The sequence below is a fragment of the Dipodomys spectabilis genome, unplaced genomic scaffold (genome assembly GCF_019054845.1).
Source record: "Dipodomys spectabilis isolate Male_0828 unplaced genomic scaffold, ASM1905484v1 ptg000073l, whole genome shotgun sequence".
Lineage (NCBI taxonomy): Eukaryota > Metazoa > Chordata > Mammalia > Rodentia > Heteromyidae > Dipodomys > Dipodomys spectabilis.
In genome coordinates, this window is record NW_024870750.1 from 720,616 (window position 1) to 746,081 (window position 25,466).

General features: G+C 48.5%; 1 protein-coding gene across 6 annotated transcripts in view; it reads left to right on the forward strand.

The window, feature by feature from the left end:
* Samd4a (sterile alpha motif domain containing 4A) overlaps nt 1-25,466 on the forward strand; it is a 227,698-nt gene that overhangs the window by 194,564 nt on the left and 7,668 nt on the right. For all 6 annotated transcript variants that reach the window (XM_042682597.1, XM_042682599.1, XM_042682600.1 and 3 more), the window contains 5 exons: nt 1,814-2,147; nt 6,736-6,821; nt 13,108-13,226; nt 17,827-18,028; nt 19,579-19,705. In XM_042682597.1, coding sequence (XP_042538531.1) covers nt 1,814-2,147; nt 6,736-6,821; nt 13,108-13,226; nt 17,827-18,028; nt 19,579-19,705 — 868 coding nt within the window. The remainder of the gene's footprint in view (nt 1-1,813; nt 2,148-6,735; nt 6,822-13,107; nt 13,227-17,826; nt 18,029-19,578; nt 19,706-25,466) is intronic.

A 25,466-nucleotide genomic window follows, 5' to 3' on the forward strand; every position in this document is an offset into this window, starting at 1 on the left:
CTGTCCGCACTGTTCCAGAGGGGTCCATCCTTCACTGGTACCAGGACCCTGATGAGCAGTGTCAGGTCTGAGTTCAGGAAGAGCATGGTTGCAAATGCATTGGGAGCCACATTTGTGGCAGGGGCCTGACCCACCACTGTACCGGGGAGGAGCTGGCCCCCAGCCCCCAGCTACAGGTACCTGGACAAGTGCAATCCCATCAGAATCCACTCTCATTCCCTTTGTCAGTGAGTAGTATCCAGCATAACAAATTGAATGTGCTATAAGGATCGTTTTAGTAGACAACACATGAAGTCACATGCTACCATTATGCATCCACAAATCCTCCTTCTGAAGCAGCTCTCCTCTGCTGAAAACTTGCCTGGTTAGAATAAATTCTAACACCTTACCTTAGCCCACAGGTCTGCGGGGGCGGAGGTGGGGCGGGAGGTGGAAGAGGAGCCCCAAGAATCCCATTTCCCACCCTCTGTTCTCACCTACCTTGCTCTACCCTGCCTGCCTCTCAGCTACACATAACTTGCTCCTACCATAGGGCTTTTGCATGCCCTGTGCCTGGAGCACTCCTTCCCAGGGTCCTATTACAGTGCCCCTCCCTCCAGAAGCTGCCCTTCCCACCAACCTGCCCACACCCCACATTGCCACCCTCTCCCATGCTTAGCACAGAGCTCAGTACATGGAAACCTCCAACACATATTTCTTAACTTCACTAAGAAGCATGCAGCATGGTGACAGACTCCTCTGAGGCTTTACAGATACTGACATCACAATTGCTCAGTGAGACAACTACTCTCATTTGGTGTACAGGGAAACTGAGGACAAAGAGGTTAACTCATTTGCCTAAGGTCACACAGCACTGCAAGGATTCAAACCTGAGCATCTGCTTCGAGAATCTGTGCTTTTTCTTTCTCTCTCTTTTGTGTGTGTGTGTGTGTGTGTGTGTGTGTGTGTGTGTGTGTGTGCGCGCGCGTGCGCGCACGCTCATCCTGGGACTTGAAACTCAGAGCCTGAGTTTTTTTTTGCTCAAGGCTGAGCCACAGCTTCACTTCTGGCTTTTTGGTGATTAATTGGAGGTAAGTTTCATATACTTTTCTGCCCAGGCCAACTTTGAACTGCAATCCTCAGCTCTCACTCTCCTGAGTGGCTAGGATCACAAGCGTGAGCCACGGGCACCCAGCTACATTCTGTGCTTATTAATCACGCCCCTGTGCTTCTGTGTCATGGGCCAGGTGAAAGTGTACAGGAACAGATTCCTGTGCCTCAAACAAGTCCTGCCCTGGACCCACCAGCTTCATTATACAATGTCAGATAAAACATGCAGCCGGATGTGGTGGTGCCTCTCTGTAATCCCAGCTACCCAGGAGGCTCAGAGAGGAAGAGGCATGAGGCCAGTTAAAGTTAGCAGAAGGTTCTTATCTGAAAAACAGATTGGAAGGCAAAGGGCCTAGGAGTGTGGCACATGCGGTAAAGCTGTTGCCTGGCCATCTCAAGGCCCTGAGTTCAATCCCCAGTACTGGGAGAAAAAAGAAAAGAAGAAATACGTTCCATAGGCTGTCTCAGAGGAAGGCAGGGCAGAAAGGAATGCTGACCACATCTTGGCCATCTCTAGATCATGGTAAGATTTCCCAGAGAGGCCTGTTTATTTCACAGAGCTGAACTTTCCGGGTTTTCTATCCTTGCTGGTGTTAGAAAGATGCAGACTCAGTAGAAGTGTTGACAAAGGCCCTTGTGCACAAGGCCAGTGGCCGAGAGCCCTGCCTGCCTGCCTGCCGGGTAGTGGGCACGGGAGCCTCATGGTGGTGTCTTCCTTCTGCAGGATATCATCGAAGGTGGTAGCCTGCGCATCCCCCTCCAGGAGCTGCACCAGATGATCCTGACGCCCATCAAGGCCTACAGCTCCCCGAATGCCACACTGGATGCCCGCCACCAGGAGCCACCGGTCCCACACCAGCCCTCACTGATGGGTCCTGAGAACCAGAGCCCGGACTGCAAGGACAGCTCCGTGGCCGCTAGCGCTGCCGCCAGTGCTGCTGCGGGCGCCAGCGGCGGGCTGCAGCCACACCAGCTGAGCAGCTGTGATGGGGAGCTGGCTGTGGCCCCCCTGCCAGAAGGGGACCTCCCCGGGCAGTTCACACGCGTCATGGGGAAAGGTATTCTTGCTGAACTCACCCACCCAGAGCTGGGAGTACTTCCCTTCCATTCGATAAGTGACCTGTCCCCCACAGATGGCCCTGGGTTCTCTGGAGAGACGGGAACAGTGTGGCGCAGAGATCAGAACCCCTGCCTCTCTGATCCCTCGACCTCCCATGAGAGTCCCATTGGGCCTTGAGCCATCAGAGGAGGATGAGGGGGACAGACTTTCGGGGACAAATTATTCCCTCAGCTAATGATAGCTCCCCAAAGCAGCAGTGGCAGAGAGTAAACACTGCAGAAATCAAAGACCAGCTTGTGCTGGGAGTTGTAATCCTAGCTGCTCAGGAGGCTGAGATCTGAGGTTCATAGTTCAAAGCCAGCCCAGGCAGGAATGCCCATGAGACTCTTACCTACAATTAACTACCATGAAATTGGAAGTAGAGCTGTGGTTCAAAGTGGTAGAGCACTCTCCTTGAGCAAAATAGCTCAGGGACAGCCCCAGGCCCTGAGGTCAAGCCCCATGATTAACCACACACACATTCTTCTCTCTCTCTCTCTCTCTCTCAAGCCCCCAAACTGGCACAAAAAACAAAACAACAACCTGTGCAGAGAGGCCAGGCCTCAAGGTTGCTCCCTCACCCCTGGAAGTTCTTTCATGGGGCCATAGTGTGGGAATTCTCAGCATAGACCTGTTCTGTACGTGTTCTCTGATGCATAGGTTTCCATTCTTCCTTCAGATCAGATCCACCCTACAAATGCTTTTCTGCTAATAGCTTGTAGTTGTTTAATAATGATTGGGTACCAGGCACAGTTCTCTGTGCTTCGCCTCGGCACCTTAATTCCACTGCCCCCCGTCACTTTATAGAAGTAGAAACTGAGGCACATAGGCCAAGCAGCCCACCAAAGCTTACACAGAGCTGCGGGCAGGGCTGATAACTGGACCCCACAGCTTCTCCACTGCCCACCCCACCTGGTTACCACTGTGCCTCCTGAGCACTAGATGGAGTGAGGCGACACCCTACCTGATGTCTCCCGCAAACAATCACCTACTCCCTGGCTGCCTGCGCTCTCCCATCCCCACCCCAAGCAGACTTTATGTTGTTGAGTTCTCAGAAACGTGTGCCTTCTCATCTCCTTTGTGCACACGTTCTCTCTGTCTGGAGCCCGGCCCCTGCTGGTTCACAAGGAGCCTCGGTGAAGAATCAGCGGTGGCATCGTGTTTGACTGGATAGAGCAGCAGCGGTCCTCACTGCAGCGTGCATCTGTGCAGTGCATGCGCCCCACTTCCCTCTGCCACGCCTTGCCTGGAAACCCCGCCCTCCACCCGTTCCCTTCACCTACATCACATCTCATCCTTTACATCTCAGCACAGCCATCCTGTGGGTCAGGAACGCTAGGTGAACCCCCCACCCCCCCGGCTGGGTGAGGTACCCCTCTCCCCAGCCCACAGCCCCTGTGTTCCTTAACTTACCCAGGTCACACATGATTGCACTCATTGGTTTGCTTGACTGTCTTAGTATACCATTACTGTTTTGCATAACACATTATTACATTATATTATACTATTATTGTGTAGTGCTGTCAGGCTATTTATTGATTTATTTATTATTTAGTGCCAGTCTTGGGGCTAGAACTCAGGGCCTGAGCACTGTCCCTTGGCTCCTCCCCTCCCCCCCCCCCCCCCCCCACCACCACCAAGGCTAGCTCTCTGTACATGAGCCACAGCTCCACTTCTGACTTGTTAATTAATTGGAGGTAAGAGTCTCATGGGCTTTTCTGCCAAGGGTGACTTTGAATCTTCATCCTCAGATCTCAGCCTCTTTGAGTAGCTAGGATTACAGGCATGAGCCACTTTTAATATCCACTGAACACTTTAACCTGTGACACAGACCTAGTTGATGCACAGAGTGAGAGGTGGCACTGGTCTGTACAGTTGCCTAAACTGTGAACTGTCCCTGGCTGTGTTCACGGGTCTGCCAGGGCAGGGTGGACCATGGTGTGTCCTTGACCTCTGGGAAGGGCCAGAGTGTCCTACCTGTACTCCTCTGCCTGCCCATGGCCTTGGCCCCTCACATCCATATCCTCAAAAATGCCCAACCTTAGAATCATTTGTGTTTGATAGAATGGTTCACAAGAAATTTTGATTATTTAAAAAAGTATGATGGGTGCTGATACGTTTCCTTAGAGGTTCTGAACTTTGCTGTCCAATATTTTGGACCATTTTAAAGAACCGACTTCCCACCAACAGAAATGGATACCTGAGCCTTACAGCAGGGGTGAGAAATACCACTTCCCATACAAGTCTTTAAAAAAAAAAAAAAAAAAAAAAGACTTCACTTCCTAGCTGGGCACCTGTGGCTCACATCTGGAATCTTGGCTACTTAGAAGACTCAGAATGGGAGGGTTGAAGTTGATGAATAGCCTTGACAGAAAAGTCCAAGACACTCTTACCTCAAGCAAAAGATGTTTGTTGATGTGACACATGCCACTCATCCTGGCACGGAACGCCTACAATAGGTAGATCACAGTCCAGGTAAAAATCAGTGCCTGGAGATATGGCTTCATGCCTCGCTTGCCTGACAAGTGTGAGGTCCTGATTTCAAAACCCCAATACTGTCAAAAGAAAAAAAAGAAAGAAAACCTTGAAAAGACACCTTAAAACCTAAAACAGAAAACGACCCACAGCTTCCTTAAGATTGGCAGCCAGGGCAGACCCTGTTCTTTCCGCCTCCCTACCCATCCTGTACTACGTTGGAGTAGGACAGTTCTCCTCATGAGTAAGGACACCGTCCTGCAGATAAATGGACATGGGTCTCTCCACCTGGCCCCGAAGTGGGGACAAAAGAATTGATCCTTAGGAGTCCCACAGCCCTCTGCTTCTGCTACTGTGTGCATTGTAACTGCACATTCTAAACCCAATTTATGCTCAAGATTCACAAGTCAATGAGTTGATGGAAGGGGAAAATCATCTCCCCTGCCTGCTTCATGCCCTGCCATCTTCCTCTGGGGGGTAGTTACTGTTAAGTTTGGGGATATCCTTTGGAAAACCTGTCCAAGTCTCCATTTTTGCACACGTGGGCCATATTCTTTTTTGTAGCATAATGTGGATTGTTCATTTTAGGACATTGTATACTTTGAATTTTTTTTTGGGGGGGGGGGGGTCTGGTCGTGGAGCCTGAACTCTGGGTCTGGGCGCTGTCCCTCAGCTCTTCAGCTCAAAGCTAGCGCTCTACCACTTGAGCCACAGCGCCACTTCTGGCTTTTTTTCTTTTTGCTTATGTGTTGCTGAGGAATCGAACCCAGGGCCTCAGGCATGCAAGGCAAGCGCTCTACCACTGAGCCACCTTCCCAGCCCTACTTTGAATATTTCTATCACTATAAATAGCACCATTGCATAATTTACCTAGCAGGGTCCCCAATAATGGACACAAGGCAGTTTCTATAGTTTGTTTTTTTTTTATTTATTTGTTTCTTTGTTTTTGGTGGGGGTGAGGATGTGCACGTGAACACACACACATGCACTTGTGTGCAAGTCCTGGGGCTTGAACTCATGGTCTGGGTGCTGTCTCTAAACTTTCTTTTGCTCAAAGCTAGTGTTTTACCATAAGTTTCACTTCTGGCTTTTTGGTAGTTAACTGGCTATAAGAGTCTCCCAGATGTTCCTGCCTGGGATAGCTTTGAACCATAATTCTCAGATCTCAGCTTCCTGAGTAGCTAAGATGACAGGCATGAGCCACCAGTGCCTGACACTTCCTTAGTTTTTATCACAAATAACTGCTGTATTGAAAACTTGTATGCAAAGAGACAAAATAAGTGAGATCCTGTAATAAACTGTTTAGGAATAGGGAAAATTCAATGGGAGGACCAGGTTTTATACTTGATGTGTTTACAGGCCTCGCTCACTCTCTGGCTATTCACACACACACACACACCACCACCACCACCACCACCACCACCAAAGCTGGCATGAGAAAACCAGTTCTTGCCTGTTCTCCATCCACCGACTGACAGCCCTGTCTTTCCTAGCACTCACATGAATGTGTAGGTGAACCTGTGTGTATAAATATACACATCCCTTTGCAAAAATAATCTCCAATAGTGAGTGGCAAGTTCCTACCCACACACCTCACAGCCCAAAAACAGAGTGCCAGCCCAGTTCCTCCACGTGTAAACACCACTCTTTCCGCATGGCAAGGTGCGTGGGGCTCATTCATGACATGGAGTGGGGGTTGCCTGTCTGCCCATGGTGGGGGACTTTGAGGCTCTGCAAAGCCCTGGCTCACAGAGCTGAGGATGCCTCAGCTCTTCTCTCACCAAATATCTGTCTCAGGCCTGCTGGCTGAAGGCTTAATATAGATTGGTATGACAGGAATTAACCCAAGAAGCTCTCTTGGTGACCAAGCTTTTGACTTCAGTGGAATGAGGAGCCTCCTGGCATTTGGGTTTTTTTTTCCCCCCCAATCTTATCTAATCCCACGAGCTCACATATTTTACAAGGCCTTGGTCCTGAAAGGAAATCAGAAGCAGATTTCAGAGGTTAGCATGGGAATGTGTGGGTCTCATTCATGGTTGTTGTTTTTTTTTTTTCCCCTCCTTAATTTACAGTGTGCACACAGCTCTTGGTCTCCAGACCTGATGAGGAAAATATAAGTTCCTATTTACAGCTCATAGACAAGTGTCTCATTCATGAGGTGAGTAGTCACTGCTTTTACCCAACTCTCTTCCTCGTTGCTTAGAGATCTTTCTCAGAGTTTCTGTGATGTGATCATTTCTGTGTCCAACAAGTTGTTTTGGAAGAGTGGATGGTCATTCATAATAGCTCAGGCAGAACTAGCCTGCTGCTTGCCTCCAACTATCCAAGATTCACCAAACCATGAGCCTGGATATGAGGGGATAGCTGAGTGGACTTTTGATTCCAGGAGAATTGCTTGGAGTGGCTAACACAGAGCCCTACCACCGAGTTCTGGGCATCTTCAAGTCTTTTAAACCTGGTGTTGAAACATTTTTGCCTTTTAGGGCAGGAAAACTGGAGGTGCAGTTAGAGAGGGAAGAAAAGGCACACAAAGGAAATAGTAAGCACTTGTGTGGCGTGTGTGTGGATGTGTGTGGATTAATAGCTGCTCAGCTGTTCGTTTGGGTTTGTGGTTTTTGTAGGAACTATATTTGCTACCTATTTTTTGGAAGGAAACTGAGGCAAGCTGGAAGGGTACCTGTGAAACTCTTAGAATGTAATAGTCTTCACAGAGTCCTGAGCACAGGCTGAGCTGGTCATTACTCCTCCTCTCCCCCCCCCCCCCCCCCGCCCATCTAGACGGAGGGAGCTGAGCCTCTAATCCAGATGTGCAGTGGTTACTTGGAACCCTACTCCTTATCATATACCCACAGTTCCAGAGACAGTATATCTAAATTTGGGATTAGATAACCCAGGATGGTGAGGTTTTAAGGAATCCCCCAAGTCTCCTCACTTTCACTTGCAGGCAGAACTCCAGGAATCCACTGGACCCTGGGGGAGGAGGCACCCAGACAACAGCCTAGACTGGCCCCTTTTTACTTATGTGTGCCCACCCACCCAGCCGAGGGTCTCTCTGTTCTCAGGGCCTTCTGCTGTTCGCCTGGTCTATGCAATCCGTGGAGGTACCTGGTGTCTCACAGGGGCTCCACCTAGCCACTCTTTCGTCATTCCCCCCAACCTTCATCTTTATAGCTGGTCTTTGGTAGACAGTGCAAACTTTCATGCCCACTCCCAGTGCTAAAGTCATAGCCCTGTGTCACAGTGTGAGCTTAGTGCCTATGCTAGAAACAGAAATGCTCCATCCTCTGGATGGATATTTTGGGGTTTTTTTTTTTTTGCTTAAATAATAATAAAATCTTTATCTCTAATAGTTTACCCAGAGCACCCAGACACTGTCTAATGATAACCAGGGCCTATACTAAAGTACTTACTTGTGGATGGGTTTCAGTAAGGGTCAAGGCCACAAGCTACAAGCCCTACTAACCCTTGGCTATTTCCAATCAGGACTCTGCACTTGTTGGGGTGGGGGGCAGAAGCAAGGAAGGAAATACACATGGAAGGATGTCACAGTGCATTCATTCCAAAAGTATTTATTGAGCATCTAGGCCCTGTCCCTAGCTAGATGGCTTATGGTATGAGGGTGATGTGAGACAAACCAAAAACAGATCCTCACACATACGACAATAAAACTTTTGAGGAAAGCCAGGCCCTGGTGGCTCACCCGTGTAATCCTAGTTACTCAGGAAGTGAAGATCTGAAGATGGAGATGCAGAGATAGTTGAACAGGAAAGTCTATGAGATTTTTATCTCCAGGAAAAAGGAAAAAACCCAGAGGTACAGTTATGGCTTAAGTTGGTAGAGCACTAGCAAAAAAAAAAAAAAGTCAAGTGAGAACTCAAGGCCCTGAATTCAAGTCCCAGAACTAGCACACAAAGAAAAAAGTTAGAAAAAAAATGGAAACAAACCTTCAGAAGAGCCTTAAGAGTTCAAAAGAGGAATGGTGGGTGCTGGACCTCAAAGCCAGATCCAGGGCATTTCATAGGAGTCTTGTCCCCAAGCTGAGGCCCAAAGGCTGGTTGGAGTGTTGAGGAGGCAGGCCGGGCTCCAGCAGCAGGCTCTGGAGGGCTCTGTGCTCTGTTGCAGAGGCATCCATGGCTGGCTCGGGATGGATGGATCAGGCGAGCATTTAATGGAACTCCGCTTCCTCTCCCATACTCACTCTCCAAATGGAGCTTTCAAGATACTGGGGGAGAAGATAACCTTCCACCTCACCCTCTGTCAGACAGACCCTCAAGGCCCAAATAATGAGTCCTTCTGCTCCTCTCTTAAACAATATGCTAGCCCCCTGCTTTGTCTGCACAGCCCAGGAACTTTGGCCTGATGCTTCTTAATCTTCTGCTACCCTGCCCGCTCTACTTGGACACTCTGTCTGGACTTTCTCCCTCTCCCTTTCCCTCCTCCCCCCTCTCCTTGCTTCTCTGGGAGCTCCAAGTGACTTGGAGCAAATGTAGCACCAGGTGGTCTGATCTTGGCAGCAGGGGCCTCACTATAGGGACAGGAAGGATCTTTGTGACATGGCTGCCTGCCCGAATCCATGGCAGGATGGATGGGCCCAGCCAATGGTCTGGAAGGGAAGAAGTATTGCTCAAGTCTCTTTATTGTTAACTTATTTTGAGAAAGTGCAAAACCATCTGAATAATTTTCCACAGCCAGGGGTTATTCTATATCGCAGCCATCCCCGACCCTGGGAGACCCAGTCCCCATCCTGTGTGAGGCGAGGTTAGCTCCCAGACAGCGCTCCTTTCACAGCTATAGTGTGCCAGTTCTTCAGCAGGCTGGAAGCAGGAAGGTATTGGATAAACTAAGACAACTTCCTTCCTCCCCAGAGAGGAAAGCACCCACTCCTGGGAGTAGTGAAAGATCAGGACAGTTCTGAGCTTTGCTTCTGAAACCAATTGCTTTGAATTCTGGATTTAAAATTCTAAGCTTCTTGAGTGTGTGTGTGTGTGTGTGTGTGTGTGTGTGTGTGTGTGTGTGTGTGTGTGTGTGTGTGTGTGTGTGTGTGTGTGTGTGTGTGTGTGTGTGTGTGTGTGGTACTGTAGCTTGAACCCAAGGCTTTTTTTGCTGGTACTCTACCCCTTGAACCATATTTCTACTTCCAGTTTTGTGCTGGTTAATTGGAGATAAGAGTCTCTCAGATGTGTCTGGTGAGCTGGCTTCACACCAGGATCCTCAGATCTCAGCCTCCTGAGTAGCTAGAATTACAGATGTGAGCCACCTATGCTCAGCTTCCAAATTCCCTCCCTTTTTTCCTTCTTCCCTCCCCCCCTCCTTCTCTTCCTTCATTTCTTCCTTCCTTCTTTCCATTTTGCCAGTACTGGGATTTGAACTCAGGGCCTTGCTTGCAGGTGCTCTACCACTTGAGCCATGACTTCAGCCTTATTCTCACTTCCTGGGAAGATAGGTGAAAAGTCCTGACACAAAAACAACTAGACACACTGCAGCCATCTTCCTCCAGACAGATGGATGGGTCTGGGCCTGAACTGGCTGACATGGTGGTATAGGGGTAGTCTCTTCTTCACCAGATCCCCAAAACATTGGGCTGCCATTGGAGGGGCAAATCGATGATGAGATGTCAGCCATTAGCACTGCTTTGCAGGCACAGAATGCAGTTTTCACACATCCCTGGAGCCACTGAAACCTAGCTAGACTGCTCTCTGGACGCCTCCTGGCTGAGAAGAGCCACCACACTCACTCAGCATACTGAGGAAACAGCCCCGGTCTGCAGCCCTGAACTCCGTGAGCCCAAGGCCAGGGTGCTGTGAGGGACAACTCTGTGTCCCTATTTCATCTTCTTGGAGGCTGTTTGTCACTATGGGGAGATGTTGTGTACTGATGCCATGTAACGATGTCCTTGGAAGGATGTGTATAAAGTGAATCATTTGCTCCTTTATCTTTTTATCCTAAACATCAGGCCAAATATTCTTCCAGCTGGCTCCAGACCAGCTTCATATTGTTGTTTTGAGACCATGAAGCCATTTGGATTGTCTTGCTGTTGGGGCTAAAGTTCATAGTTGGAATCCAAATGTGAAGAACCCTCATAGACCATCCCCAAAGCATGAGTCTGTGTAACCAGCATGCATCAGACCATTTCTAAGAGCACCAATAATTCTCCAAGCTTTCTGTGGGTTGCTTCTGTTCATTTTCGCAATGTCCCTTTGAGCAAGGTAGCATCCCCCTCAGTCTCCAGAAGGAAGGCAGTCTTGGCTAAAGGAACTTGCCTAAGAATGTTCAGGATTCACATCCTGCCCATTTGGACCCAGAACCTTCCTATGAACCTTCCCTGGGCTGGACTCTTCTTCCCGCCACGTCTTTTTGACCACATAGTGGTATCTTGTGTCCTCTACATTTAGCTGAAGAAGCTGATCTAAAGCAATATTTCTTCTCAACCTTTATTAATCCAGCAGAAACAAATGCCTTTTGTCCAGGCATACATGAAGGTACATATTTAGTGAGCATTACCAGCAAGAGGACCATGGAGGTGGGCCACAGAGAGGGACCAGGCCCACACCTGCTAGTCATGAGACCATCTCTCACACACACAGGTGCAGGACTACTTCCCCTCTTCTCTAACGGAGCTTTTCTGGGTCCTTTCCTTGGATACTACCATATACACACACACCCTGGGTGCACATCCTCACTGGCATCAGCCAAGGCAACCCCGGAGGAAGGAGCCTGCAAGTCATCAATGTTCCACATTCGTCCACAGAGCTCTGCTATGTGTAGGCCCCTTAAAAGATTACACATCTGAGCCAGGCACTAGTGGCTCATGCCTGTAATCCTAGCTACTCAGGAGACCGAGATCTAAGGATTGTGGTTCAAAGCCAGCCTGGGCAGGAAAGTCTGTGAGACTCTTACCTCCAGTTAACCACCAGAACACCAGAAGTGGTGCTGTGGCTTAAGTAGTAGAGCGCTTAAGTTGTAGAGCTGAAGAACCCAGGGACAGCACCCAGGCCCATAGTTCAAGCCCCAGCACCAACGAAAAAATAATGATTACACATGCTGAGGAGAAAATTAAGCTGTCATTTTTTTTCTTCATGCAAAGAATCTGTTTCCTTTATGGGAACTAGTAATTTGGCCTGTTACTCTAAGTAATATTTTATTGCCACATGAAAGATTTCATGCCTTGTTGATAAAACCACTTGGGATTTGTTATCTGGCATTGTGACTGCTAATCAATCAAATCAGGTAGATATCCCATGGCTCACATGCTTTAGACATTGAATAGGGGGACTCATAGATACCTGCTTGGAAGGCCCTGGACCCATGCTCTTCCTTCAGAATCATCAGCATACCTACCACAAACCCCATCTTCTGAGACAAGCCTCCAGATGTTTTCAGTCAGGCTCTGAGATGGGGGAGAGGCCCAGGAACCTGCATTTAACAGTGTCGTTGGCTGATGTCAATATACTGTGAATTTGAGGTCCCTGGGCTGTGGTGAGTGCAAAAACTGTACATAAAAAAAAAAAAAAAAAACTCCTGCCAGGTGCCGGTGGCTCACGCCTATAATCCTAGCTACTCAGGAGGCTGAGATCTGAGGATTGCGGTTCAAAGCCAGCCCGGGCAGGAAAGTCCGTGAGACTCTTATCTCTAATCAACCACTAGAAAACTGGAAGTGGCGCTGTGGCTCAAGCAGTAGAGCGCTCACCTTGAGCTGAAGAGCACAGGGACAGCGCCCAAGTTCAGAGTTCAAGCCCCATGACCAATAAAAAAAATAATAATATATATTTTTTATTTTTTTAAAAAACTCATCATAGTTGTGTGTTGTAGAGCAGTAGACAAAACATCCCTACACCAGTTTTACTAGAAAAAGCATTGCAAGCATCGCATCTATCCCTTTTTATGAAACTCCAGACAAGGTTTAGTCCAGGCCAGTGCACTGGGGTTTTAGTAGGACATAGGACCACTTAAGTAGAGATTGCTCAGCAACCACCTTAAAACCCAGAGGGTATGTACCCACAGAACACTCCAGGGTGACCACACCCCATCAAGCAGATTGATTTTTGGAGTGGTTTAAAATTTTCATTGATTATGAAAATTCAGGGAGCCTGCAAAAGCCAGGGTATCCAGCAATCGATTCTACAATTCATTCTTGGTTAATGAGTAGAGTCCAAAGAGGAGTCGGAGGCCGGGAAGATGGGTATGGATCTGCCAGAAATGCAACCAGAAATATAAGGGTCATTCAAAGCATCATGTAGCTACCTTCCCAGGTGCTTCCGGTGCTGTGTAACTGGAATCTTCGCAGCCAGCATCCAAATGAAGCTGACTGCTTTTCGGACCAGGTTGAAAACAGGTGACCAAAAGGCAACTGCAGAGACACCAATGTGTTCCCCTGTTAATTGTATGTTTCTCCCTATAATACCAGGCTGCGTCACCCATTTAAAAGTCCTGTTTTGTTTTTGCAGGCATTTACAGAAACGCAGAAAAAAAGATTGTTGTCATGGAAACAGCAGGTGCAGAAGCTCTTTCGGTCCTTCCCTCGGAAAACCCTTCTAGACATATCAGGATATCGACAGCAAAGAAAGTATGTTGGGGTTTTGTCTTTTGTAATGCTCGGTGATTTCCCTGGTTCCTCCCTGCATGCCTGCATTTTAGAGGCAGGAATCTAGCTGATCGTTCATCCTTGTTCATACAGATGTCCTGTGGCCAGTTCCAAATCTCACCCCTTACAAGGTGGGGGTTGGGAAAGGGCTGTTGAGGGAGAGAATTCCCAGAGGTAGAACCGAATGTGAGCTTCTGTAACTCAGCTCACACTGTCAGAGTGATGGTGCTAGTCTAGAGGAGCATGGAAAGACAGAGCGGCTATGAATTCATGAATCCCGGCAAACATGGGTAGCTGATCTACAACAGGGACCTCAACCAGAGTGGGCTCCTCTATCAGCACCTTAAGTGCTAGTATAATTTTTCCCCTCCCTTCTAGCTGCAGACAAGCTAATTATAGTTGGTGGCAGGGTGAAGAGCCCAGTGCTAGTCTATTTTGGTCCAAGCTGCAGTCTTAATAGTAGAGCAGAACCATTCTAGAATGATTTTTCATAGTACTTCAGCTTCTTGGATGCAGTTAAAAATAAGCCTGGGGGTACTTTAGAACCTGTTACCTTAATATGGATTTAAATTGAAGAATCTGATTGCATAATGAAGGTGAGCTGAGTGTTAGTTCTTAGGAAAGCTCGGCTGGAGAGGTGGGAGGAGAGTGGACTTCAGCCTGGAACAACAGGGAAGTCATTAGAGAAAAGAGAATCCACATTCTAGCTTACAACTTAGAGACATGAGCAGATAGCTAATAATGTCTTTCCTTGCACCTAACAAGTTCTGAGTTCATTTTATTCCTTAGTGTGTATAGAGAAGCTTCAGTGTTACAGTTTAGGGGTGTTTGTTGGCATAAATGTACCTTAAGACATCACTGTTCTATATTATTGAGGGAGATAAAGCCAATTGGAAGTCTCCGTGAAAGATTGATCTTAAAATGATCATATTCCTGCATATAGTACTGTTGTCTATTGAACAAACATTTATTCAGCACATACAATGTGCCAACTGATAGCCAAGCACTTTAAAAATAAAATACCTTTCATCCTTGCAACAACCCTATGAGGTAGAGCTGCTATTCATAACCCCAATTTAGAGATGGCTCAGTAGACAGTGGCACCCAGGACTTGGATCAGGCAGGCCACAGTGCCAGTCCTGGCTCGGTGCTCTTCACCATGGAATAGCCAAGAGAGTTTCCTGGGCTCAAAGTGATACTCAGAAAAGACTTTCCAAGCTGGAGGTGAGTAGTGGCTTACACCTGCAACACTAGCTACTCAGGAGGCTGAGATTTGAGGGTTGCAGTTCGAAGCCATCTGGGGTAGGCAAATCTGAGAGGCTCTTAGCTCCAGTTAACTAGCAAAAAGCCAGAATTAGAGGTATGGCTCAAGTAGTAGAGCATCGGCTTTGAGCAGAAAAGAAAAGCCAAATACGAGAGTAAAGCCCTCAGTTCAAACCCTAGTACCAGCATACACCCAAAGAAAGAAAGAAAGGAAAGAGAGAAAGAAGAAAGAAAAAGAAAGGAAGAAAGGAAAGAAAGAAAGAAGAAAGAAAAGGAAAGGAAGAAGAAAGTAGAACATTCCAGTAAAGTTGGAGTCAGCTCCCTGGCCCCAAGTCCTATGGGACTACAGCCCTGGTGGCTGGCCTAGGCTCCACCTACTCCCTGAAGATAACTCAAGACCTGAATGAAATACAAAATCTGATCCTCAGCCTCCTACCTCAATCCTGCCACCCCTCCCGTCCTCTAAAGTCAGCATGACTTCCGTCAAGCAAGGGTAGATGCCAGAACCTGACCGCAATACCAGGTGCTGGGAAATGTAAATTCCAAGAGGAAGAAGGAGGCATTGGCTTGCTAAAGTTGGAGATGAGGCTCTCACGCTCTTTGCTTCTTCTCCCCAAAGCTTGTCTGCTGTCTCTGTGAGCCCTGCTGGCCCTTCATCATCCTCAGAGAGCCCTGCTCAGGGCCGAGCTCATGTATTAGCCTCAACCTCTCCAGAGTTATCAGTTATTTCTTGGATTGGTTTTGCCAGGTGGGAATCCTGATCGATCTCTTTTTGTGGATTCCATAAGAAAGAATGAATCCAGCCCCAGATGTGGCTGTTCAGTTGAATGCAGCTAAAACCCTGGAAAATACTTTGTTTTTATGACTATTTCCTCTGGGATCTTTTTATGCTATTAATTTGCTTTGAAGACCTGTTTCTCCCATAATACCAAGGTAACCACAACTCCGTCCCTGCTTGAATTATCACAAATCCTAGCTTAATTGCTTCTTATTAATGTTATTTTATCAAAGACTTTTCATGCATTTCAAGGTAATAGTGGTATCAGTTAGATTAAGGCAGCAAAAGAGAGACACAGATGGGCAGAACAGAATGAGGAGGAAAACTTACTTTTGTAACTTTGTTCTCTCCCCAGAAAGCACAATTATTTCATTAAGCTGAGCAATCTTGATTTTAAGTATTCATTCAGGTGCCAGCTGTGGAAATCTTTGGTAAATCTGGCTTTGTGATAACCCATTGAGACCATCACAAGCCCTCCCATCAGAAGAATGGGTTGGTCAAATTCTTACCATCACATCCTTCCCCACAACATTCTAGATTCTACTCGGCCTTCCCAAACAGATGAGTCCCAACTCTAGGAGTCCTGAGGTGACTTGTTTCTCCGGTAACAGAATCCTCTTCACACTTAACCCCTAAAGAATACTACCTTGAGCCAGGCATGGTAGCACATACCTGTAACACCTCCTAACATTTGGGAGACTGAGGCAGGCTGACCTAGGCCAGTCTAGGATACACAGCAAGACTCAAAAATAAATTTTTTAAAAAACAGAAAGTCTTGCCTTCCTGGAAGCACAGTCATTTTAGCAACATTCATTGACTGCTGTGTTTTGCATATGAAATAACTTTTGAAAAATCATACCAAAACGGAAAGTGAGGGGGAAAAAAAAAACTATCCACACTAAATAAGGAAAAACATCTTAGCAGAATCCTGAATCATCTGCCAGGTGGCTAAAATTCTGACTCCAGAAATCAAGGAACTAGTTTTCACAGTTTGGAAAAAAAAAAAAGAAAAAAGGAAACGGGGTGGGGGGGGAGGGAGGGGAACTGGGCAAAAAGAAAAAAATCACTTTCCTTGTTTCCCGGGAGAGACTATCCTCTCTCCAAAGGAGGTCTCTGATCACATGTAAATTGTAAATGACATATGTCACACAGATCCCTGTCCCTAATTTCTCTGGCAAATTAAAAGTCTTATTACTCATGTTTTTTTTTTAAAAAAAAAAAAAAAAAAAAAAAAAGGAAAAGTGGGAAGGGGTAAGACAAAGACACCAGGAGCCTCCAACATCCTCCTCTTTGGATGCAAATCAAGAACACACTCTTTGGCCACAAAAGCTTGGAAGTAGAAAGGAACCCAGCCTAGAATTCTAGAATTCTTTTCCCCAGGCCCCTCTCCTTCCTAGGACATTTAGGAATCCAGGGGAGAAAGGAGATGTTGCTCTGAGCTTTTCTGTGCTGCAGGCCCAGATAACCCCCTCCCACACACATGCACAACTCTGCCTGGCTCAGGAAATGACTGTTTTGCAGGGCCCCTCTGGTCCTCCTCTGGTTGAAGCTACGTCAGCCTGTCTGCACAGGCTGCGGAATCTCCTCTCAGGCTTGGTACAAACTCCCCAGTGTAGCTGGACAAGCAAGTCTGCGACATCTAGTGGCCATGGGCAGATAATGCATGTCCCCTGAAACCTCTGACTCTCTTGGAAAAAATGTGTTGGTTCCTGAAATCCCATCTGCAGCCTCCCAGAACTGAGGCTGGTGGACAACATGAGTTCTTCAGTGCTGAGCTCACCCAACCCTGGGGGGGGGAGCAGCTTTCTGCCTGGACCCAGGAGAAGCTGGGAGCCTCACTGGCCTTTAAAAAGCCCAGTCTGCAGGGAGTGTGAGGCAGACCATAACCTCGGCCTAGAGCACCGTGCATCATCATCTCATACTTCCACTACCCACAGATGAGGTAGGCTGTGGAGTTTAGAGGACCATCATGATGGTAGAGATTGAGTCATTCATTCACTTAATCATTCACCCAACATTTACTGCACCAGGAACCCAGAATTAAAGAGGACAGGCTTTGGCCTTTGTTTTTAGAGCCTTCCAGAGTCTCCATCCCTCAAAGTGTGCAGCGCCACTCTGGTAAGAAGTGTACCACGGCATGACTGACGGCCGGCTGGGACAGTCACCTCCGTTCTTGTCCTAGCTCTGCCACTTTCTGGCTGTGTGTTTGAAAGTCACTCTTTCAGACAGGGAATTCAAGAGGGCAAAACAGGATGCCAGTTCACCGGGGCCTACCTCGCAGCACTGCCCCCTGCTGGCTGTGTGGCCTTAGCAAAATTATCAAGCTCTCCTACAGCCCTAAACTTCTCAGGGTTGTGAGCAGGTGTGTGACACATGAGCCACATGCTCTCGGGTGGCAGCTGCCATTTTGATCACAACCCCTGGCTAACACAGTTTCCCATAGACCTCTCCACTTGTGGACTATCCCAGGGAGGTGCCTGGGTTCTCTGTGAGTGACTAAGGACTTGATGGTCTCTGCGTTCTTTCCTCTTATTCTTGCAGTCGGAGCTTTGGGCAGTCTAACTCCCTCCCGACGGCTGGCTCTGTGGGTGGTGGCATGGGCAGACGGAACCCACGCCAGTACCAGATCCCTTCTCGCAATGTCCCTTCCGCCCGCCTGGGTCTCTTGGGCACCAGTGGATTTGTCAGCTCCAACCAGCGCCACACCGCGGCCAACCCCACCATCATGAAGCAAGGAAGACAGGTTTGTTCCACCCTCCTCCCCCTCTCCCCCCCCCCAGCTGGAGGTTTGCCAGCCTCAGGGTCTGAGGCTTCCTGATTTCCCAGATGACCCCAGGGTATGAAGGAAAAAAAAGCAGTGGAACCCGTGCCTCGCAGGCAACCAGAACTGTTTGTATGGTTTCCCTGGGAGACTGAGTTACCCTGAGGCTGCGCCTGGGCGGCTGTACACCCAGTTAGCCCGGCTGTACACCCGAGATATCCTGCCCAGGGGCCCTTTTAGAAAGATACAAAGACACCGTGTTGAGCTTTGACCTCCAACACACCTCAGCACCTCCCAACTCTGGGTTGCAGGGGATGGTATTCAAGGAGCTTTCTTTGTGTTTTGATCTGTAACAAATAGCTCTTTTGCCAAGGTCCCAGCTATGATGGAGACCACCACGCAGGATTGAATCTGAGAGAGGCTGTCATTCCCAGCTGGTCAGGATAGTTGCTGCAAGATCTAGAGCTGACATCTCTGAACTATACTTCCTTCCCCCACCCCTCCCTGCGCCTTTTCCCCCCACATGCCCTCAACGGTACAGATTGAGGCTGCACAGGTTAGCTCTAGGATTAGAGGGACACAGCAGGCCGGTGTCCTTTTCTTGGGAGAAAGGATAAGGGTGAGAGATTGGCTTTATAAGCCAGAAAATGAACTCCAGGACAGGTGGGCAGGATTCCCACCACCACCAGGAGCAGCCCAAGACTTGAGAAAGCCCCATTTTCTGATCATTGTCCAAATCCAGTTAAGAGAAGGTCACTTCCAAAACATAGGAATTGAGTTGGGCCAGCCTGCTGCTAGCTCAGATCTTACTTTTCACCTTAAAGATTGGCCAAAGAATCAATCTGAAGCATCTCAAATAAGAGCCCTGTCATTTCTTACTCCTTATTGCAAACATTTCTTTTCCTTTTTCTTTTCTTTTTTTTTTTTTTTAACCAGTCCTGGGGCTTGAACTCTGGGCCTGGGCATGAGCTTTGTACTCACGGCTAGCACTCTGCCACTTGAGACCACAGCTCCATTTCAAGCTTTTTCTGTGACTGATTGGAGATAAGAGTCTCATGGGACTTTCCTGCCTGGGCTGGCTTGGAACCAAGGTCTTTAGATCTCAGCTTCCTGAGTAGCTAGGATTACAGGCAGGAGCCACCAGCATCCGGCTTGTTGCAAACATTTCTAGAACTCCTCTCCACCCTTTTCCCTGGAAAGTGACAGGGAAGAGTGTCCAATGTAGTCAAAGCAGTATAGGAGATGGGGAGCTAGCTGGTGGCAGCAGAAGCTACAGCTGACAGGGAACGTAAGAGGGGGGTCCGTGAACAAATGCAGGAGCAAATGTGCGAAATCCTCTTGGTAGAACTGCACAGATGGGGAGCTCTGGCCTCCAGAGCCTTCCCTAGACATCATTAGATGGCCCAGTCCCCCAGGGCCTTGCCTCCTAGACTAGGAGGGAGGGAGGAGCCTGTTCCTCCCGCCCCTACTTGTCCCAGGGTGTCTAGACTAATGTCCCTCCCCATCCCCCTTCCCTCTGTCTTCCTCTCCAGAACCTGTGGTTCGCCAACCCAGGCGGCAGCAACAGCATGCCCAGCCGCACGCACAGCACTGTGCAGAGGACCCGCTCGCTGCCCGTGCACACTTCACCACAGAACATGCTGATGTTCCAACAGCCAGGTAGGGCCCAGCGGGTGCCTGATCTTTCTCCTTTCCTTCCTCCCGCCCCCCCCCCCCCCATGCCAGAATAGATGCCCCGGTGACCCAGCCCGAAAGTGCTGAGCCTCAACTGTCACCACGCATTCTTTCGAGCTGGTAGAAGTCTTTCCTTTTTTAAACCGTGCCTTGCCAGCATGAACAGCGGCGGCCTGGCTGGGAGCCAGCTCCGTGGAGCCTCAGAGTCAGGTGCAATGTGACGGGGATGTTTTTGATAATGCGTCATATTCCTAGATTGATTGATTAAGCCAGCGATATCACTGGAGGAGTTCTGTGTGTGTGTGTGTGTGTGTGTGTGTATGTGTGTGTAGAAAAAGTGAGAATGAGACAGAGAAAATTTGATTATAGTGATGCTGGCTTGGGATTGCCTTGGAAAGCCATACTCATCAGACCCAGCCATCTTTCCTTTGCTTGGCTTAAGAACAGCTTGGCCCACTTCAAGTCAATTTCCACCAAACACCATGCCTTCTAAGATGCAGTATCCAGAATTAAGCACTGCCAGCAGGTCCTTGAACCCTCTCCCTATGCAAGCAGCGACCTCCAGATTCTTGGGAAGAATGCAGAACCACACAAACAACACAACACCGAGGTAGATTCCGCCAGCCAGGCAGCAAACAAGAGATGTGTGGTGCCTACTGGAAATGCCCACCAGAGGTGGTAAGAGGACCCTGGACAGCAAGCCCTACCAGAGTCTAAAGAAGGGAGCTGGCTGGTGGCCTCAGGTAGCCCAGAAAGCTTCTTGAAATTGGAGCTGAGTTTCAGAAGACAGATTGTAAAGTGGGAAAGGGCAGGCAGAGTTAGAGACAACTCCAGGGATGGCCCGGAGCTGGTGGCTTATGCCTGTAATCCTAGCTTCTCAGGAGGATGAGATTTAAGGATCCCAGTTCAAAGCCAGCCTGAGTAGAAACGTCCATAACTCTTACTTCCAATTAACCAAGGGAAAAAAACCTAGAAGTGAACGTGTGGCTCAAGTGGTAGAATGCCAGCCTTGTGCAGAAAAAGCTAAGGGAGGGAGAGCACCCTGGCCCTGAGTTCAAGCCCCAGTACACACACACACACACACACACACACACACACACACACACACACACACACACACACACACACACACACACACACACACACACACACACACACACACACACACACACACACACACACACACACACACACGGAATAAAAGAATATGTCATATTCTAGGCCCAAAAGTCTGGCGGGGGTAGCAAGGACCTGTTAGCTCAGACTGGGGACTTTGGATTCAAACTTAAATAGACTGTGATTCCTCTCCATGAGGGTCATGCAGGGTTGTACAAAGGAGAGGTACCCTAGAGGCAAGAAAGCGAGGGGGGGGAGATGCTAAGGAGAGAGGATGCACCCCTGGAGAAGGCTGGTCAGGAGAGGAAGCATCAGCCACAGGGCCCCACACCTAGGAAACTTGCTCTCTGCCTAACTCTTAAAACTCTTCTCATTTGCTTCCTTTGGTTCCAAAGCCTCTTTTCTCCATTTCCATACTGGCAGCTATTTTTTCCAGAGAAGAAATGCTTTCAAATTTAGGGTTGCAAAGTCCTTTTTCCTACGTCACGGAGCCCAACCCTTTTTGCATGCAGAATTATGTAGCATCCATCTCCCATAAAAAGTGCACCTGGACAAGACTTGGAGCTGTCCCAGGCACCAGGGGCTCACCTGTGAATGAGTGTTTACCTTCCCCAATCCCAGGCCTGTATCCCAGCTGTCCTGTAGTCTCAGGGAACCTCTACAGAGCCTGGAATTCAGTGATGGCCTTCTTGATTACTTCTGGCCTGTGTTTTCCTTCCTGAGTCTCTTTCCCCAGCCATCCATCTTCCTCATTGTTTTTGCTACACTCTCCCTGAGCTTCCCCCATCTACACTGGGAAAAGCAGGGCCAGGAGGTCACCATTGTACGAGCTGGGTCATCCCTGGTCACTGGGAGTCTGTTGCGTTGGATTCTAGCCCATACCTTGGTTTCTCCCCACTGTCTTAAAGCACATAATTGCCAAGTGGCCATTCGTTCTGAAGGCCATTAGGGCCTCAGAGCCTTCTCACCCTCTTATTATCCCCTCCTATTTTCCGGAACCTGTTATCCCTGTGCTTGAAAAATCAAATGACACAGAGGGGCTCCTAAGGAAAAAGGAGCCCACCCTCCCCTAGCCAACCCTCTCCCCAGGCTCTTGTTCCAGAGGTGACCACTTAACGCAGTCTATTTTCGGTTTTCCTGCAAAGTAGCCACCTACCAGTCTCTAAAATTCACTTTTACACACTGGAACTTACAATTCTGGAGCCCTTGGGAGTTCATCTCCCCCCCCCCCCCCCCCCCCATGAATCTTTTGCCTGAGCATCTCCAACTAGGCCTTAAGCAATTAACAGTGGGTTGTTGTAGTTGGTAGCATCAGTGGTGTGTTTTTGGTTTTCCTGGTGAAACTGAGGTTTAAACTCAAGGCCTTGTACTTGCTAGGCAAGTGCTCTACTGTTGGAGTCACATCCCAGACCTTTTTACTTTAGGTTCTTTCTCAAATGCAATTTGACCCTTTTTATCTCAAGGCAAGGCAGGGCTCAGATTTCAATCCTTTTTTTTTTTCCCTTGAACTCAGGGCCTAGGCACTGTCCTTGACCTTTTGCGCTTAGGAATAGCACTGTGCTCTACCACTTTGAGCCACAGTGCTATTTCTGGTTTTCTGGTGGTTAATTGGCAGTAAGGGTCTCACAGACTTTCTTGCCTGGGCTGGTTTCAAACCGCAATCCTCAGATCTCAGCCTCCTGCGTAGCTAGGATTACAGGTGTGAGCCACTGGCGCCAGCTAGACTTCAATCCTGAGACCTTGTATCTATGCCTCTCACATAGCTAAGATTACAGTCATGAATCACCACACCGAGCTTGTGGAGATAGATTCAGGCTGCCTTTGAATCTTGATCCTTCGATCTTGGTCCTTCCCATCTCTACCTCCTGAGTAGCTGGGAGTACAGTCATGAGCTACTGTGTCCAGCTGAGAATGACAATATTTCTAATAGTGTCCAAAGCAAGAGAACAATTATCCAAACTTCTGGATTGCAGATAAACTGATGAGCTGTCCAGTACTCTGTACCATGCTGGGTGACTCCTTTCAGGATGAGGCCCTGATGGGTGAGGCAGACCTCAAATTCCCCCTGAAGAGCAAGGTGACTACACAAAATCAGGCTGCTTTGCAGCCCTTGCCCCTGGCTGCAATTATATCCTCTGCCTTTGCCAAAAACACACCTGTTGTCAAGACCAGAAGTTACCTTGGGAGCTTTTTCCTGCTTCCAGAGGAGGCAGCCTCTTCACGGAGACAACCACTCTTCCTCCAAGCCTGGCCCAGATAAGGCTAATTCAGAGAAATAGGTGTCTGGCAGAAGATAGAAGGGCCTTGATCTGAACAGCAATGTCACCTGGTTAGCGATGGGCACCTCTGAGGCTGGTGGCCAGGTGCTAGGACTGGACTACAGGTATTACCTCAAGATGGCAGACACCAGGAAGAGTGAAAGTAGCTTTCATGCTCATGCGAATGGGGAATGCAAAATGGAATAGAGATGTACGATCAATTCCAAATTAAAAACTCAGAAAGCTGCCTTACAATACAAGGGAGTCTTCTCCCCCCACCCCTGAATCCACCCCCTGCCCCCACCAGCTCTTAGGTGTCTGCAAAAAGCATCTATTTGAAGTCGCTGGCCAAATCTTAAAGAATACAATGCATTCTGAGAAAGTGCTGATTCTGGGAACTTACAAATAATCTTATTACAATGGAAGCCTTTGGCTCTCTCCAAAGAATACAGAGAATAGCAGCCAGAATGCATCTCCAAGTTGGGTCAATAACCAGTCAACCTTGTTCAGGTGCACAAGGTGCTGTGTTCTCTCCTGGCCTTGGTCCATCCTGGGTGGCTTTTCACTTTATTTCTAGTTGACTAGGCTTTGTGTGTCTCAGGACCAGCAGGAGCGCCATGCAGCGATTCCTGCATCTTACTGGCCCCTGGGAGGATAGAACCCCTCTCCTCAGCTAGGGCTTTTGAACAGAGAAGCACAAGGTCTAAGACACTCACCAAGAGGGTGACACAGCCAGGGTGCCCAGCTGTTCACAGAGCCAGGGGTTCTTTCTCGTTGGGAAATTGTTCGGAGAGTGATTCTTTCTCTCTTGGAAGCAGCTGTGTTCCTGCTGATCCAGGCTCAGCTGCTCTTGGGATCTTAGAGACTATAGAAGTCCCTTCTTCCCCCAGGGTCAGAGAAGCCTTAGAGTAGATTTCACAAGAAAACCACCAACAGAATGAGTTGGGCAGCCTTACAGGCCTGCCTTCTGGAAATCTCTTTCCCTGTATAATAACCACCTGCCAGCCAGTCCTGGGACCACAATACCTGGATGTGAGAAGGATAAGATGGTATTGCTCTTGATGCTCTGTTCATCACAGCAAAGCCCCTCCAGGTGCTGGCACATGATTCAAACCTTCCTTCCTTAGAATGCTGCACACCTTGGAGTACAACACACTAGGCCTGATCGTATTTTTCTCCTCTTTAGCGTTAGTTCCAGATTCCTAACAGAGGACTGCCTTTAGAAAGAGTACAGAGAAAGCTACTCAGGAGGCAGAGATCAGGAGGATTCCAGCTGTGCTTACGGTCACCCTATCTCAACAAACAAATCAGGCATAGTGGTGTACCCCCTGTTAATCCAGGTATGCAGAAGGGAGTGGTAGGAAGACTGTAGTCTGAAGCTAGAGAAAAATGCAAGACCCTATGCGAAAAATAACTACAAACCAGTTGTTGGTGGCTACTACCTGTAATGCTATACAATCTCCTCTAGAGGCTGAGATTGGAGGATTAAGGTTCAAAGCCAGCTCTGGCAGGAAAGTCCAGAAGACTCTTATCTCCAAATAACTATCAAAAAGCAGGAAATGGCACTGTGGATCAAAGTGGTAGAGTGCTAACCTTAAGCACAAAAACTCAGGGACAGAGCCCACACCCTGAGTTCAAGCCCCAGGAGACTAGCACAGTCATCATCATCATCATCATCATCATCATCATCATCATCATCATAGCCATAGAAAAAAGGGTTGAAGGCCTGGCTAAAGTGATAGAGCACTTGCATGTCAAGCACAAGGCGCTGTGTTCAAACTTCAATAATGGAAGAAATGCTGAGAGAGGAGGCATGCCATTAGAACCCAGACCCACTGGGGAAAAATACAAAGAAAGGAAATACCATGCAGAGGCCCCCAAACAGGACATATCTTAAATTACCTGGTAAATATTTGCTCCTCACCTTTTGCCTTGGCAAATGAATCTTTTTTACCACAGCCAAGAACCCATGAGACCCCATGTCCCCATGGGGTAAAGTTGATAGCGTGTCATCTGGTGCTGTATCATACCACTGTGTTTCACCAAGGTGACTCCCAGAGGACCCAGAGGCCAGGAGGCCGCCAGAGGAAAGTTGCATTGCCCCCAGCAGCCTCCGGGGTGCCATTCCTTCATCACATTCTTCTGCCACCTGCCATGCCAGCTCCATGATAGCCAGCTTGCCTGCTGCCCTGGACCCACCTCCCTGCCTGCCCCCTCTCCTGGTGTCCACCTTGCCTTGTCAACCATCTACCTCAATCTGTCATGGCGGAGCTCCAGTGCTGTCCCCGTCACAGTCAGCCTGTCTCCCCGCCTTATTCCCGCCTCTCCAACAACCTGCTTCTTGGGTACCCACACTCAGAGCTGCGCTGGCA